We start from the raw sequence: 17,971 nt of genomic DNA on the forward strand, positions 1-17,971 counted from the left end.
AAAACCCTGCTTGCTGCATGATGAAGTCAAGGGGCAATGCTTGGTGATGTACCAAGACACCCCAGGCTCAAGTCTCAGTAGGGCAACTTGATCTTCTGTCATCATGACAAGTAGTTGAATTGCAATCGCTTTGCCACTGGGGAGTCTCTAAATGCAAGTTATAAAAGACAATGAAGATGGCAGCACCCAGGGCCTTATGGTGCCAAATAACAAGCCTGCCCTCATACAATACTGCCTGCAAACAATTGAAAGATCTTTATTTTATGTATGCAATCATTTGCTGGCAGTGGGCTATCCGAATGCAGGTTGTGGTGCCAGCAGTCCAGGCAGTGAGGTATCTAACATGCCATTGCTTGTGCCCAGAGCCAGCCCCAAAGTAAATTAATACAGTAACAGACCTGAAAAAAAAAATATATATATAATATATATGAAGCTGAAGGACTGAGGAAGTACTATCTTCCCCAAGCTCTACACCAGGAAACAAGGTTTACTTGTGTGGCAGCCCTTTCTTTAAGCATAAGTCAGATGCCTCCAAATAAAATAAGGAATTACTAATATTGAACACAAGATGAAAAACTGTATTTGCTCTTTTTAATTTAATTACACTGTTTCCATATTACAAAGCTCTAGAAATAGATCCATGAGTTTATATGGCACTTCAGGTTTCCCCTATGGTCCTGTTCAGATGAAGCATGACCACAAAGACCAGCCAAAGGAAACTTAAATTTTAACACTCTAGGGAAAAAGAGCTGGTTTGCAGAGCTTCTTTGAATATGCCAGAGGAAGCAGCAGTTTCATGCAAGTACAGCTGCTGGGATCATTTCTCCCTACTCTGCATGACAAGGTGCAAACTGGGTGATTGTAAACTGGCAATAATGTCTTATAGCCCTATAGCCCTACTCGGTTCTGCCTCTTCCTGAGTGTCCAGTTATAAAGTCTACCTATAGCACAAGACCGTGGTTTGAATGTGCAAGTAACTATTTACACATCAGCTGCAGCACTAACAGCACAGTGTTACGTTCACATTTGCAGTGGGGAGCAAATGGACAAAATATTGATGCTAATTAATCTTCTTGAATGCAAGACTTTCCATTTATCAACCTCCACATGCTTCTCAAGTAGGGAAACATCATTTCCTCTGTTATGAGCACAAGTTAAGCAGTTTTTATATATTGCTCATATCTAAATCCCAGAGGATGGCGGTCAGAGCTAGAGCTACCTGAAAGCTCGCATGCAACTAGAATTTCAACCAAATATATGGAAGATATGGAGGAACTGTCATCAATTTTCTCCCATTTTCCAGCTACCTGACTTTTCATCTCTTCCAATGACTTTCCCTCACCATACATACAGGGGTTATTTTTTACTTACCCCCTTCAGCACTGAATTTACTGTGAATTGGGCAGTTAACAGTTTCAGGGTCTTAGCTGATGCTGCTGAATATGATACTGCTTGGAAATACTGAGGTGTGTCTGTTTTATAAGCCCCCTGTGTGTGTGCACATGAAATGCTGAGCTTAATTGGTACTAAATCAATCTCAAATTGAGATCAATGCATAAACACGCTTGAGAAACAAAGTAATGTTCTTTCAGAGCTACATTAGGCATCTCGACCTCCACTGAAAAGGCATTTCTATGTGTAAACATGCAGCTAACACTCAGCAGGATTTTTCAAAGCCCCTTTGTATATTAAGATCAGAACTACCTTTTAACTGAATGGAGTTAGGCCTTTAGCCTGCCAAGAGACTTTTCAATGAGAATACCAGATTCCCAGTTTCATCTTTATGCCTCCAAGTATCTCTGAGAATCTGGACCTTTATTCGGAAGACTCAGTCTTCACTGACCAAAGTTTCTCCATTCAACACCAATAACCAGTTGATAAAAAATGTTTAGAGTCTGTTATATGTAAAAGAAACATCAATTTTACCTGCTGTGTGTTTTGAAAACAGAGGACTGCAAAACACATGTAGAACAGTGCTAGAGACAGAGCACTGAGTAGTTTTGCCGCAGGCAAGTAAAGTAAGGATGAAGTCTTTGGGAAAATAGATGTTGCAATTGCAGAGCAGGGAGGAAAGCTTATTAACTTGCCTGGAAATTTCAATAAAGGTTTAACAGAAAAAAAACATCTTGCTATTTGCCTCCCTCTGCCATTCTGTGGTTTCTGTCTTGCTTGAAAGGCAAGAGAGAATGGGGATGCTGCTGTATTGTGTAGCATACACCGATACATCTTTGCAGGAAAAGGAGCCAAGGTATGGAAAATGAACAGCTTTCACTGCCCTGCAGCAGTTTTCTGGACATAAGATCTCCAAGCTGTAATAAGAAAAGCAGAGAGTCATCTGAGGACATGTGATCAACTTCAAATTAAATAGGATAGCCATTGCAAACAAGGATGCACCTTTTGCAGGATCCATCTGTGTGAGCAGGCCAAGACACCAGCACAAGACACTCAAACACAGCAGCAGACTCCACCACACCACCACTGCTGTGAATCTGTCCTTGTTCTCTCCTCAACTCCACAGCTCAGGTGGGACAGAAGTAGGACATCTTACCCAGCACGAGCACCCTACAGACTGCAGGTCAGAGATAAGACTCTGTTGCCACAGTATCTCAAGATGCTTAGCATTTCAAAGACTATCAGCTATATAAGAATGAAATGGAAACTGCATAGGTAATTGTCCCAAGAAACGAAGAGAAGCACATTGAGCTCAGAAGCTTGCTAAAGAGTCAGAGAAATACTATTCTCCATCAGCTCATGCATTTTTTTGGTACATGCATGCAACTCCCTATTAAGCAGAAAATTAGTCACATCTTAGTTCTGATGACTGTTCTTCACAGCATTTAGAAGGGAAGACATTAGTAACAAGCCAAAATACAATAAATACTGGGTCAAATTCTCCCAACATTGGCCATCTGAAGTAAGCAATGTCACTAGTATAACTGCAGGGGCTTTCTGAAGCAGTAATTTGCAGAAGCCTAGGTAATTGAAGTCGGTATTTTTTCTTTATTCTTTTCATTGGAAAGCTTCCCTCCAATATAAACAAGCCAAATTCTGTCTGAGATTTGAAAACAGACCATACCAAAGCCAAGGCTGGTAGAACTTCAGCTGTAAATATAAGAACAAACTGATGGAAATAATTAAAAAGCGCACTAAGAAATGGAAGCGTTATCAGGATGTTTTTTCCATGTGCCATTGTTTTTTCTGCATAGGAAAATCTGGAAGGCAGTTAAAGCTGCAATAATCACAAATATTGAAGTGCAATTTAAAACAAAAAAATCAAAAAGGAAATGAGACGAGTAGACAGTGAGCTGTTGTGCCACTGCAACGTATGTCCTATGGTACACACAAAGATCAAACTGTCTCCATTTAACACTGGAGAAGAAAGGATACAGAGTAAGTTACCCAAATATACTGGATGATTTTCTTTATCTTCCACTATAGTGTTGCTGCAGGCTGACAGTAGAAGCTCAGAGCCATGACCTTTCAAAGATTTACACTTCAGGGGGAGTTCCATTCCTGACCCCAGCACTGCAGCCGTATGCAGAGTCAGCAGCCCTGTTCTTCCTCACCAGTCACTTCAAGTTTTCAGGTTCTCCCCTCCGTGTTCCAAGTCCTGTCTCTGAACACATCCCAGAACTGCTCAGCTCTGGGTTTATTTACAGATTTTACTGGCATTGCTGCCATTCCAAGTGTTACCCTGTAGATAAAGAGACCAAGAAGAGCCCTGACAGTGTCAACTACCCAGAGACCTGTGCTGCGTATGTAGCACCACTATTTAAAATCCTTCCTTTCCTAATGAAAATCATTTCACCTACACTTAGTAAATACTATAGGTTTTTTGGCTACCTTTTTTTTCCCCCTACAAACAGCATTTACTAACTATCCAAAAGAGCCTGAAAGCGACTGTTGGAGCTCTTTGCCTCCTGCCCACTGGAAATGAGTCAGTTGTAGTGCCTGTATTGCTAAAACCAGCCACCCTGCTGCTGCTGCTAATGCTGGTGCAGCTCCAACAATGCTATCAGGATAGGGAATCCTAGTGTAGAAAGGCTGTTGCTAAGGGGATCTGACACTGTGCCATCTAACTCTGCTCAGGGCAGGTCTAATCACTGTGGTGCTTTAAAACCACTGATAGTTTTAGAGACTGGCTCACACTTCACCTGCCAGCACTGGCAGAGCTGGGAAAAAGCCATAGCAGCCCCAGGAAATTCTTAGGGCTGTTTTTCTTGTGTGGACAGCAACTACTCAGGGCCAGCATTGCACTGAATCATTGCTACTGGAGCTCTGCACCGATGCTTTCTTTCATTGTTGTTTGTCGTATTTCCCATGTCTATCTTTGGACATAAAGTTTTTGTTGGGAGGGTCTTATAACTGCTTTCTCCCTTTCATAGGTGTCATAGGCTTCTGGGTGGGAGGAGAACCCCAAAAAGACAATTAATCAAGTGAAAGGCAAGGGGAGGTGGACATCAGAACTAGGTACATTAGAGCTAGGGCAGAGAAACCTTCCCACCCAACAAGCACAGAGTTCCTACAGTACAGACATACCCAAAGCCATCAGGTGAGATCAGGAAGAAGTCAAGAACTTGAGAACAGCAACTTGTCCTCATACTATCTTTCCAAAGATAATCCACCAGCTCAAATGGGCAAAAATAATGGGAAAGCAAAGAAAAACCTTTAGGTGAAAGCACTGCTTCTTTTCAAACTTACTTCTACCTGAAATACAAGTGAAACAAGATAGACCTAAAAGAAAAGTAATCACATTTTTTGACGTGTCATTAAGTACACTGATTTATAAGCCAGTTTCTCCTTGTCAATGAGGTATCAAGTTAAACATAGAAGTGTATTTCTTCATATAGTGTTTATTCACCAACTTTTAATGCCACAGAAATAGGTTATCTATGCTTAATCTTGCCATACCATAGGCTACCAAGAGATGGCACGAGGGTTTCTACATTTTACATGTTTGACTATCTGGAATAACCTTGGTATATGGTATTTCTCTCCACCTCATCAAGTCTTCATCTATTTTCAAATCTCATCTGAAAGCATTTTTCCTCCCTTGCCTCTACCTCTTAATTTTCCAATTTCTCTCTTCTGCTGCTATTAACAGTACAATGCCAGTAAGTTGTAATTCTGTAGTGCAACTCTATTTACTCTGCAAAGTAGCGCTGAGATACCATCAGTCTGAAATGAGATTTTATAACTTATTAATAATATTAGAACAGGTCATTCTTGGAATGAAATCACACGGACCATAAGAAGAACAGAGAATGAACTGCATAAAACTGGGACACCTTTGGCTCAGAGCTCATTTCTTCTATTACAATGGCTCATTGCATTGAATTCAAACACTAGGGCTTATTTACTTATCTCAGTGATGTACATATCTCTGCTCCATGCTACCTAAGATAAGGCTGAATAACCACTTGATGTGAACAAGAGTTTTAAAGGCAACTCTCTTTTTCCCTTGTCGCTGGCATCATCTCACTCAGAATAATATTTACTAGTTTTATTTAGCAGGAATTTCTAGGCAGAATCACATGTAGATCAAGCCCAGATGGGAAACATGTCATTTGGTTGTGACATAGCTCAAAAGAAATATCTCATCCCCTCCTGTGTATTTTCCACAGGGATCAAATGAACCAAATAGCAATTTGAGAGTAAGCAGGCACTAAGCATTGATTAATTCTGACCACATTCCAGTAGAATTGTTACTTTCCAACTAAATATCCAAACCACTCTACATGATTAATGGCAAAACAGCGACTAACAAGAGGAATTAAGGATGATTTGCTTTTGATCTCCTATCAGGAACTGTTGCCAAATAAACAAAGGCAAAGTTGTATGTGGATGATTCCTCAAAAAAAAAAAAACAATCACAGCAGCTCCTGCATCAGGTTGCAGAAGAACTAATCACCATGTCAGTGTACTGAATTTCTCTCATTCTCAAAATATTGGCTGGCAACAGTCATATAACATGTTCTTCTGATCAAAAAGTGTGCAACCAAAGCCTTAGGACAATCCATAAAATGGAACTGCAGTAAACATATATGGTGGTCAACCAGCAAAGGATTATCCTGGATTAGGTCTGAGGAAACTAGTTGCCTGCATGGAGTCTGGGATACATTCACAATAGCATATTTCATGTGTGTCTCCATCACTCCTAAAAGAGGAGAGAGTTCTAGTATTCAGGTCATTTTTGCTATATTTTCTCTTTCTAAGTGAGACAGTCAACTGTCATTCAAATTCCTTCTCCTGTTGTTAAGGCCACAGAAGATCATTTTTCCAATCATTTGTTGATAATAGCAACTTTTGTCACTTTTCTACACCAGTCCTAAGAGGAGAAAAATCTCCATTGCATACAAACCAGTTTGTATAGAAAAACAAAGTAATACATAAACATATATATATATATTCAGAGCACTGTTGTAAGTTAAGGGGATGTATGCTGCTTTCATCTACAGTATTTTCAGGGCCTTTGTATTCTTGGTCAGTCTGATAGTGTCTGATTAAACAGGGGTTTTTGGTTTAGAGGTGCTCCAATGACATTAACATTTCCCTCTTCCCTTGCTTTCAGTAATCCAGTAAAAAAAAAAAAGTCCTCCTCTCAGTTCACATTGTGACAGAAGTACGCAATATAGAAGTCACTTCCTGACCACAGCAATAGCATCCTTATTCCTGCATGTTTCTTATTCATGAGTCACTCACTATCCCAAACCATACCTGAGTACACATCACCAAAAGAAATACATGGGTGGTGTTCTTATTTCCTCCTGGATTTTGAGCCCGGACACTAGATGCAGAGTACTGCATTTTCCAAATCTCTCTCAGCATCCATCCATCTGACCCAACTCTAAATACTTACATCACAGTGTTTCCAAGTTATCCACCCTGGACTCATACTCCAGTCAGTGAACAGAAATAAATATTTTCACCCCAAGCTTCCAGAGGCAAACTTTTGATCCAGATGAAGATAACCTTGCTCTTTTTTCCCCCCTTTTAATATGTAAGAACTTGATATAGCTACCTCAGATGGAATAGAATTATGCAAGAGAAATTCCTCCCTTTAATGAAATTTGAGATTCACTGCAAGTGTTTGAGGAGCTAGGAACATCCAATAAACATCAAACATCAGAAGATTCATGACTGAACGTCACAAATAAGGACACTGGACATGAACAAAGACAGATAATTTCTGCATGTCACATTTTCTACCAAATTAATTTGGCACTATTCCCAGACGTTGTTATTCACTTTCCACTTTTAATTAAGTAGTCAAACTTCACTAGAACAACCCATTGCAGAAAGCCAAGCTGTGTGAACATTCATAGAAAGCAAGGCTTCTTTTTGTGTCTTTTCTTTTTTTATTAAAATTCTGATGAGCATTCATTCTTCTTACAATTTGTGGTAAATAGAAGTACTTATTTCTCAGAGAAATAGTTGTACTCGAGAGCTTTGAGAAACAAAGACATCTCAAAAGACTCTAAGTCACTTCTAATAAAACTGCAGGAGTGAGAGTGCCCACCAACCTTTGAAGAACAAAGGAAAAGGATAATATAGTGGAAGGAACCACTCAAACACATTTCACATTCACTTGTGATTTTCTGATGTGATTTTCCCCATATGAAAGAGTCAAATTCTGGATTTTTGTCTTCACTAACTTTGATAATCTATCTGCGACTTGAGGTGGCCTAGGAGAGATGGTACAACATGTAGCCAAAGACCACATGCAGTCCTCAAAACCATGTTTGACATGCCAGCAGCACAGTGAGAATATCTGATGCTTGGCCACCTGGAGGTGGATCCATGCAGAGAGATCCAACTACAGAGAGCACACATCTGCCAGTGTCACATCCTACATCCATCTGTCTACAGCACATCCAAATATCTCTCAGAACAAGTCAATTGATAAAATGAGCAAGACTGATGAAAGAAACATGGGAAAGTAGAAAAGTGTAGAAGATCAGAACATCCAGGGAATAAGTAAGGTGGAAGGTGAAAAAAGCAGGGGTCATTACACTGTGTGGGGCATCAGGGATGTTACTTCAGAGGTGTTGACAGTGAAGATCTGAGCATCCCACCCACACACTTGTATCAGATATCCAGGGTATTGACATAAACAGAACTGAGAGAAATGGAACATCATCTGGTTTCATTTTAAACTGCTCTTACAGAAATGTACCAGAAAGCTTTCACTGCAGCACAACACCATATAAGAAAGCCTATAGACTCTCCATCTCATTGAATTTGATGGTACTTAGGAGTTTTGTTTACTCAGGAGCCCCAATAAGTGCCACATTTTTCGCCATGGCTTTTGCTTCAGATATGGTTAGCCGTAGAGAGAACCACACAGTTATGGCACCAGCAACCTGAAGACCTCAGATACCTAACTAAGACCAATAAAGTCCATGAGTCACAGTCTCAGGGGAATCAGAGCTACTTGGCATGCACCCATAGAAGGTCAATTGGAGCACAGGAGACCATTTCTAAATAACCCAGAGCATCGCCACTGAGAAAAATAAATAGAACTATGTATCTTGTTTCCACATCTTAGCTAGCTAAATAAATAGCTCTGATAGTGCACTCTCCAGGGCAGATTCTTAAAGTGACCTTGGTCATACTGCTGCCTAGGACAGGAGAATGTGGGTGTATCCACCAGAGAAGTGGTGCATTTTCAGTGCTGCATTCCTGGCAGCTGATCAAAGAACAAGGGTAATCTCAGCCCCCACAGTTGCCGGCTGTTCCTTCCCAGCAGCAAGGCAAATCATGGTGGCATATAGCTATGGAGAGAAGCTATCAAGGACAAATACAAAGGGAGGATCAGAGGCTTGCAAGGAAGACATTACAAGATTTCCTCTGTAGGCAGGTTACAGACTAACATTCTCTTCAAGAATACGTATACTAATAGCCAAAAAGAAGGATATGCTTTTTTGACTAACTTGCTACACCAAAATAACTTGCTCCAGATTTCACAGAGCTTTGGGAAAGGCTATACAGTCTCTCCAATTGAGATAACCAGCAACACAGCTGACAAAGCATACATCCCTCCCCTTTACACTTTCTCATCCATCTCAGGAAGCCCATCCATAAACCCCCCCTCCACAGTAACCCTACAAGTTTTAAACTAGAGCTGCTCAAAAAATAGAAGCAAATTTTTTACAAATACCTCCATTTTTTTGATGAACTGTAAAGATGTCTGGGATTTTCAAAACACAGCTATTTATTACTACCAAGAAAGAAGATTGGTAACTCATTCTGCAGACAAGAATTCTAGTTTCAAGACCTACATCCTTACCAGCAATATCTCTTAAGACCACTTTCCCCACTGCTCCCAAACAGACTGCAAACAAACACAGTCCCCAGTGAATAATAGGAAACTAGTGCCTTTAAATAGGTTGCAAGTGCTTTTTAAAACAAAACAGTTTAGTGTGCTACTTCTGACATAACACAGCCTGTTTCCATTGCGCCATTGATCTTCTCAGCTGCTTCTAGTTATTAAACGAAACAATCAGCTTTGACCTCCAGGCAAGCTAGCTGAGTGGCTACCAGGCTTCAGCTGATTTATGGTTCTCTCAGGTGAAACCATGTGTTGATGGGAGCTAAATCACCTTTTTCTAAGCTTTAATAAGGGAAATTTTTGAGACTGTATTTTCTGCTTCTCTCTTCAGAGATCCCTTCAAAAAATAGTTTAAGAGTTGTTCAAAACAATTTTTGTAGATGAGATGAGAAGAAACAAACCCCAAATATTTCAATTTCAAGTTAGCATTCTGTACCTCTAAATAAATCTCAGCAAAAATCTAATCTAAAAATGTGTGACATACTGAGATATCCCCTTCCCTCAAAGGAAGATGAAAATGGAAAAAGAAGCTTTGCACAAAATTATTTAAAAAGCTCTCAGGCATCCAGTCCCATTGCTTAACAAAGAACTGATACAGACCCAAGTTCCATTACACCTACATCCTGACTTATGAGGCAGTCACACAAGTAGAACTAACCCTCGTCTAATCATAGCCAACACTTCGGGAAAACACAAGAAAACCAGGGAGTTGAGTGGAGTTTGCTTACTTAGTTAAGTTAATGGACTCATCAGTCATTTTTGGTTGCTTCAGAAATTCAACTCTGGAACTAACTCATCCTGGCACTACTGCCATTTCCAGGCTCCCTGAGTCTTAAAGTTGTAACACGAGGCCTGAGGGGAATCTTGGAGAGTGCTCAGATATCCTAGGAATAATACCGTAGCAATAACATTCTTTGAGTTGGGTGATATCCCAACTGTTCCTGCACGGGAACATCCTGATATCTTACTTTTGGAGAGACCATGTAGAGGAATCACAGGTACGCTGGCTAAGAGAGAACTGAAGCTGTGAAACAGTTCCAGGTACTTAGCACCACACTAGAAAGCCAAAACTGCAGACAAAAGTGAGTTGGCCTCCGTTAACAAGGCAGCTGCAGGAAGTCGTGCATCTGCTGGGCCCACTCACTATCTTATTTAGTAAGGCAAACTGTTCAATTTTTATTTATAGCCCCAGACACACAGTCTGGAGAACTGGAAGACTCCTGCATTTAGCAAACAATAGTACCATGTGTTGACGTACAAGTTCATAAATTGTTGTTAGTAGGAATCCCTTCCCTTACAGTGTATTGTGTAACTGGCCGTGTTGGGAGAACTGGTATTAATCTTTGACGATTACGCCAGGATGGACAAGATTTATTAGACTCCTCATCCAGGGTGACAGGTCCACTCCCCAGCTAATGGTCAAACTGTTGTGCCATGTCTGTCCACCTACCTCTCACCTTCACATCATGCCCATCCTAAAGCTACTTCCTCAATAATCTCCAACCATGAACTAGACCTAAGTCCATACAGAAGGCAAACCTGACTGATTGTTGCCATGTCCTTGCTAAGACACGCATGAACCAGTCAGGATTATGTGGTCCACATGGCAGAGCATGTCTAAAGGAGAGAACCAGCAGGTTCTGTGTTTCTTTAGCAAATGTGATTGTATGGGCAGAGGTCATAGCAGTAAGTTCTACCTTTTGTTTGTGAGGAGCAAGCCACAGAAATATGTTATGTCCTTCTGAGGATGTTTGTTTTCTGTATTAAATAGTTTGCCTTGAAAGGTATTTGTGGCGAGAATCTTGAACTTGAGGAATAATGTTCACCATTGAGATGGAGATACAAAATGGACTTCTCTTCAGAAAAAAAAAAAAAAAGAAAAAAGAAAAAAAAAAGAAAAAAAGAAAAAAAAGGAAAAAAAAAGGCAAAACAAACAAAACACACGCAATAGTTTGAAATATTTGGAATGGGCCTAAAAATGGACCCAGGTTAATACTAGCAAGAACTGTCATCCTACAAAAATATCATGATGACCTGGTCACAACTCTCTCCAAAAGGAGGAAAAGAAAGAACTGCCACAATTTCATTGTACCTGCTCCCAGGCCACTGGTGACAGGAGGTTCTTGCTAAGGGACAGGCAGGAGCAGTTTGTCTGCTGCTGGGATGTGCTTCTCAAAATCCAGTCCTGACTGGAAAATGAAGGACGATACCTTGCAATCAAACTGCCATCACAATATAGGGTACACTACAAATAAATGGCCACCAGCATGAATCATATGATAAAACACAGCACAAGCATGTCCTTCAGGGAGCTATTTCTGCCTCCTAAAAAACTCTGCAGATTTAAAGTGAGTGGAAATTGTGCATCCATTTCTGATTTCTTTGCCTTTTCAAGTGGAACCAAAATTTTATTTCTTGCTGGCCAGGAAAGATGAGTTCCCTTGTGGCTACTGCCTACCTGACTGTCCTGATGTGTCGCTTGCTGTAGGGGGTGATGACTTTGAAAAGCAGTTCCATAGCTCCATTGATGCCAAGCGTGGTTCCTGCAGTAACTGAAGCAATAAAAGAGAAAAGCAGTCAGCTCTGAAGCAGGTGGTCTTCAATACTGTGTTTAGAAGTGATGCAGGGAAGGGAGTAGCTGCCCTTGGGGCTATGTGCAGATTTCTACGGGCTTCCAACTGGACTTCACAAATCATTTTACAGGCACAGAAGTGCAACACAGAGCTGTCTGTGGACACGCCCTGAGACAAGGTCAGACACAAAATGAGTTCTCAGATTCTGCACTTCTTCCAAGCTCCCCAAAAGCCCTTTCCCAGTGGATATTGTACTCTCCAGAGAACAAATCATAGTTAAATAGGTTCAGGAAAATGGAAGGGCTCAAATTCTTCATGCATTTCCCAGAGGCAACTCCATGTGGATGGCTTATTTTACATGGGTATGGAGGGCCGAGTTTTCTTTCTGTGCTATTACTCAGCAGTTTGGAAGTATATTTTTGGAAGGGGTGCTTCAAGTGCAGCCTAATTTCAGCTACCTTTAGTCTTTCACTTATTAGCACACCAGGAGCTTGTATAGATAGATTTTGCAATCGATTCTAAAAATTCCCAGTGCAGACAGAAGCTGTTCAGCCAGGCCTCACTACTATAAGCCAGGTTCTCTGTGTAAAGAAGAGGTAAATAAAGCTCTAAAATGTTAGATGCAAGTGAGCAGGGTGAAGGGATCAGTAAGCAAAAACAGCCAGAGGGAGACCTGGCTGTCTGCCCACTGGTAGGTTTTGCCTATTTTGTAAATATTTCCTGGTGATCATTAGAGAGCTGCCAGAGGGCCCATCATCTCCTGCTGTCCTACTGTGCCTCCGCCAAGTTGTCCGGTGATGGAAAGCCTTGCGTGGCTTGCCAACTGCTTTCATTGTAGCTGGTGATTCATTAGAGACAGGGCAGTGGACAAGGCTTCTTGAACTCATCCTGCCCCAGAGTGGGAGGTGGGCTGCCACATACAACTGGTGGCAGAGACCGTGAAGGGAGAAATCCAGGTCAAAGAAGCGTGACAAGGATTTATCTTTTCTGCTTTCATGCCTAAGCACTCTCAGAGTTTTATATGCTTACGGATCCTCTCTAGTTCCACTCCATAAAAATAATTTTTAAGGTAGGGAGCATGTGATCTCCTAGTTTGGTACCACATCCTCACAAACCTTCACCTAACCTCCCTTGCAGCTTTCCAGCTGGGCCGCAGAGATCACAGAGTCAAAATTAGCTGGACAAGGTGGAAGCACAGCCGGTGAAGTGGAGGTACCTGGAGAGCAACAGAGCTCTGTGAAGGAACAGAGGATGGGTTCTGGGGTAGAGTAAGGGGCTTGACATGAACAGAAAGGAGGCCAGGCTGCAGTGCACATCCTGGAACCTCTGCAACATCTGCAGCTGAAATGGATGCAGGTGCACTGAAGCAGGGAGCAGCGACTGGTGTAGATCATCATTTTGGGTGGGAGGCAGCACACGGTCATTACCACAGCTGTGAAACCCAAATAAAGGCACATTTCAGCTTCTGGCCTTAGCTGCACTTTCAGCCAGCCTCAGCCTGTTAAATGCTGTCTGTTGCAGGGAGGAGAGTTGAATGTTGAGGCTTGGCCGCTTGCCTGAGAAAGCCCGTTGCATGAAACTAGCTCCTGTATAGCTAGGAGGGACCTGCAGGGCTAGGAGCCAGGAATGCTAAATCTTAGGATGCAGACTGCAGGCAGGATGGCTCTCAAGAGTTATCTGCTGGTGAAGGAAGCAGGGAGGGAGAGAAAATGGTTGGGGTGAGCAGAGGGAAACTTGTGCTGACAAACTCAGTGCTCTATAGTAGGGAAAGCCTGTATGAATTTGTAATGATCCCTGGAGAGAATACTCGAAATCTCATTACTTGAGTTGTTTAATATGAGGGTATAGCTAAGCAAGAAAAACTGGAAGAGTACATGAGGGGAATACTAAGATAGAAGACCAGGTATTAAGTTCCCAGCTCTAACATGTGCTTCCTGAGGGACCTTGAATAAGTCAATGATTTCCCTCTGCCTCTTTCTCCACCTGCATTTCCCTTGCATGTGGAGCTGCTCTGAGGAACTGCATAGAGGCTTAAGGTACCTAAGTCTCAGCAAAGGAGTTAACTGTGTATATTATGGAATAGGAGATCATTATTGTGAATAGTTTTTCACTATAGCACTTATGTTTTCATAGTCTGCAAATGAAATACACTGTGTAGACCTTTTGGGGACTACCTAGGACTGTTCTGACTTTTCAGTCCAATTCTGTATATTAACAGTGCGTGTGGGCACTTGCCTTAAACAGGAATGATGTTTATTTGCTCTGAAATGATGAAGAAAGAGTTATTGTCCTTTCCATGATGAGGAAAGGAGGAAAACCCAGGTACTCACCATTAGAAGCACAAACCCGCAGGACCCAGAGGCAGTGGGTGAGGTTCAGGTGGTGGCCCAGATTTTGTCTTGTCAAGCTCAGGATTACATCAGTTGCTTCTGCCTTCTGTACTTTCAGCCCAAACTTCCTATCTGTGAAAAGCATATCAGAATCAAAATTATTATGAAGAGCAGGCCTCTGCAGCAGTGCTTTTAAGCATACTTGGACCACACTTAAGCTGGGATCTCATAACAAAGTTATTCAAATGAATTGGTGTTATTTGAAGATTGCACTGAAAACAGAAAAAAAAATGTATTTACTCACAATTACCATATACAAAGAGAAATTATATTTTAAGATTTCATCTAGGTTTCTTTCTTTCAGCTAGAAGGCCAACCTAAGGCAGAACATGGATGAAACCTGTTCAAGAAGCAGCATTGTGTGCACGTACACCTTCCCTGTCTTGTTAAAAGTTTTCCAACTTGCCAAACGATAGATGACCTGGATTTCCAAAGTAATACATCCTCCAAATAAACTCACAGTGCTCTATCAGTGCTGTTTATTGCCGGGGCTGTCCACGAATTTTGAGCTTCCCCCACCCACCTATGCATTTCCACCATGCAGCAGTACCTCGTTGGCCAACCCTGGCCAGGAGGCGTAGCAGGGGCAGGAGGATGCTGTGGTCGGGGGGCTCGGTGCGGGCAGCAGAGATGAGGGCCTGCAGCAGTGCCTCACTGCCCCCTTTGCTGATCACGTACTGAATTCTCCGTCCGGTCCCTAGGGAAAAGAGGGCAAGGGTAAAAGGCTTTGATCAGAGCATCTTTGCCCCAAAGCCACAGTTATTGATAGCTTTCAACCTGCACAATGCATACAAAGGCCTTCCTGTGTTGCTTTATTGTTATAAACTCCAGGGTGTTTGCAGATTTGACCTCTTGGGTGCCCCCGGACTGGAGACATGGCTCATGGTTGCGTGGTGAAACCGTTGTGTCTGCTTCTTCTTGCTCCAGCGGTCATTACTTTTACAAACCCACATCCTGCTGAAGTTTTTCATTGTGCATTGAAATGCAGCAGAGAGGAATAAGCAGAGACACCAACAGATTTCAAAGGAGCAGAAGGCTCAGTGATCTTTTCTTAGATATTGGAAATTAAACCAGCAGAGGAATAAAGCTCTGGATGTCTGCCAAATGAAGAGGAATCCTAGGGAAGCTTTGGAGACAGCTTTCAAACAAGGTCTCCAAAGAAACCACACACTAATCCTGTGAGCTCCACTGCATCAGCAGTGGTCCGTGTGCATCTCTGGCAGCTGTGTCAGCTCTCCATGGTTGGTGGAAGCAGCATGTTCAGCCCTCAGGACACCTGGAGGGGAGATGGTACCTCCTGTCCTCAAGCAGGCAATCCTTCCATCTAACTGAGGAATATTCTGTAAGGCTTCAAAAGAGAGATTCAACTGGACCAGTGATGTCTGTGATGGGGCTGTGAGGAGTGGGTAATGCAGGAGGCTTCAATTCTTGCCAACGCAGTCTAGCAGCTCAGTTGGATTGAAAATTGCTTAGCAAAAGACATTTTTGAGGTGGAGCAGCAGGAAAAATAAATATTCTTTCAGTTCTTGTGCCAATTCACTTATTTTTTTCACATTGCTCAGGCGCATGCAGCAACATGTCATCCCTGCAGCCCTGAGGTGAAGATGCCGATGGGAAGGTGATGAACTCCCTCCATCAGAGTCCCTGCAGTTCAGGAAGTCAGGTTCCTCTCACCATCTCACAACCCACCCTCCACTGGCACAGGTGAATATTTCCAGTGTTTCACTGCCAGGGCTTATGAAAAACCTTGAAACTCATGGGCTTATTTTGAACTAAAATCAATAGAGATTTTTTGCCTTTTTTTTATATATATAACTTAGAGCGTAAGTTCGGTTTTCTGGACATGGAAGTGAGGACTGGCTATAGGTACAATTCATGTTTTGTTCAGCCTGCAAACACCTGGCTGAGTGTACACAGATCTGAATTCCCTGCCCTGCTCAAACAACCCCTGCCTGCCCTTAGCCTGCAGGCATTGCCCCGGAGCTCAATTCCTTACCCAGAGAGAGCAGGTCAGTGAGGACGCTGAGAATATTCAGCATAACATCCTTGTCACAGGAGCTCTGAAATGGAAACACACCAAGTTTAGGGATAAAATCAGGACAGTGAACTTCGTGCTACACCGGGCTGCAGTGCCTCATGCGGTGCAGAGGCACCGATATCCTTGCTTGGATACTGAGTACTTTTTGTGCCATCTGTCCAGTGAATATGTGCAGCCATACTGATAAACACATTGTAAAAGCCTGTGACAGACATACTGATCATACCACACAATATTTAATACACAATAGCGTTTCTGCAGAATTTACATCTAAATTCTAAATTACATCTCTTTTTTTTTTTTTCTTTATCACACAGCAATGTTAAATGTGGGGTGGTTTTCAATGAGAACATCCCTTATTGCAGCACCTGGAAAAGAATAACTTTAAATTATATTCATCTCATTTACAAGAAAATTACCCTGTCTTTGCAGGTTTACAGCTACAACCACATGGAAACCTGGAGTCTGGGGAGAAGAAAGATGCCCTAAACTTATTTTTAATCAAGTCTGAGTAAGCACCACACCCTGCCATCACACATTCTGCTTTAGATTCACTTTATATTTTTCTCTAGAGGAAATCAGATACAGTGTACTCGTGGAGAAGGGAACACATGATATCTACCACCCATCTGTGTGATACACTAGACCTCTGCTTGAATTCTCCTCCAACAAGATTTCATCGCTGAGACTGAGGAATTAATCACCAGTCTGTATTGTTGTATGCGAGATCTGGGTTAAGTTCTAGATCTCTTAATATCCTTGAAGATAAAACACAACACAAAAGAAATTTGCAATATAATAGAAAAGTTTCATTTGTGTAGCTTCGGTCCTGAATAACATTAGGTGTTTCACATAAGCTATAACGGAATCACCGTATCTCTGATTAAGTTATTAAAATTGTATAATATATTATACATATCTTACACAAGGCTCCTATATTTCTGAATATTGAAGTGCTTCAGAAACTTAACCTACTAGAACATGTTCTGGATATATACAATTATGTCACCAGCCAAAACGACTCAACCATTCTGACACATTTAACGTTATGCAACTGATGATACAAGACAAGGAATCAAGAAGTAACACCTAGAAAAAAGGAATTGTAGAAAGAATATTTGGAAAATCTACCTAATACGGATCTTTAATAATGACTATTATTAATGCAAGCAGAAGATTTATTTCCAGTGGATCCCTGCTAAAGTCACAGCACAAGCTGAAATGGTGCTGCAGATGGTGTAGCTAATTAGGCAGCTCTGTATCATACCCTTTCACCACTATAGTGGGGGAAGATGTGCCCTGAGTGAGACAAAGGAATGAAGCATATGAATATGCTTACATATGCTTATATGCATATAAAAATATGAACCTCGTTGAAATCAAAAAGGTTGGTATGATGGGGTTACCAGTTCTTTGACAGCCAAGACAAAGAGAATATATGACTTTAACAATATGACTTTAACAAAATCTTCTAACTCTTGTTTCAGCTTCACCTTAGAGAGCCTTTCCAAATCCAACTTACTGGCTCAAGGGACCACACAAGGGAAAGAGAGCCTTTTTTCGAGAGAGGAAAGGCTGCAATAGGGTCAGAGTGGCTACGAATACCATTGCTTCTTGGTAACGTACAGTTTCAGTCACG

The 17,971-nt window shown here is 41.7% G+C and overlaps 1 protein-coding gene and 2 long non-coding RNA genes across 4 annotated transcripts in view; 1 reads left to right on the forward strand and 2 right to left on the reverse strand.

The window, feature by feature from the left end:
• Positions 1–17,971, reverse strand: part of AGBL1 (AGBL carboxypeptidase 1) — a 330,445-nt gene that overhangs the window by 252,511 nt on the left and 59,963 nt on the right. The window contains exons 3-6 of the mRNA XM_080607077.1: positions 16,291–16,354; positions 14,845–14,991; positions 14,235–14,366; positions 11,790–11,883 (exon numbers count right to left, since the gene is read on the reverse strand). Of these exons, the coding sequence (XP_080463203.1) occupies positions 11,790–11,883; positions 14,235–14,366; positions 14,845–14,991; positions 16,291–16,354 (437 nt within the window). The remainder of the gene's footprint in view (positions 1–11,789; positions 11,884–14,234; positions 14,367–14,844; positions 14,992–16,290; positions 16,355–17,971) is intronic.
• Positions 229–9,381, reverse strand: LOC308200777. The gene is made up of 3 exons (XR_013955801.1): positions 9,290–9,381; positions 2,395–2,569; positions 229–2,309 (listed from the first exon to the last, which is right to left on the reverse strand). It is a non-coding gene; the product is annotated as an uncharacterized lncRNA (long non-coding RNA).
• LOC308200779 lies at positions 13,172–14,767 on the forward strand. Of its 2 annotated transcripts, none has more exons than XR_013955804.1 (3): positions 13,172–13,940; positions 14,149–14,272; positions 14,599–14,767. It is a non-coding gene; the product is annotated as an uncharacterized lncRNA (long non-coding RNA). The 2 variants fall into 2 exon arrangements; XR_013955805.1 differs by lacking the exon at positions 14,599–14,767 and adding an exon at positions 14,353–14,571.

This window comes from Anser brachyrhynchus (genome assembly GCF_964034855.1).
Source record: "Anser brachyrhynchus genome assembly, chromosome: 11".
In the NCBI taxonomy this organism is placed as follows: domain Eukaryota; kingdom Metazoa; phylum Chordata; class Aves; order Anseriformes; family Anatidae; genus Anser; species Anser brachyrhynchus.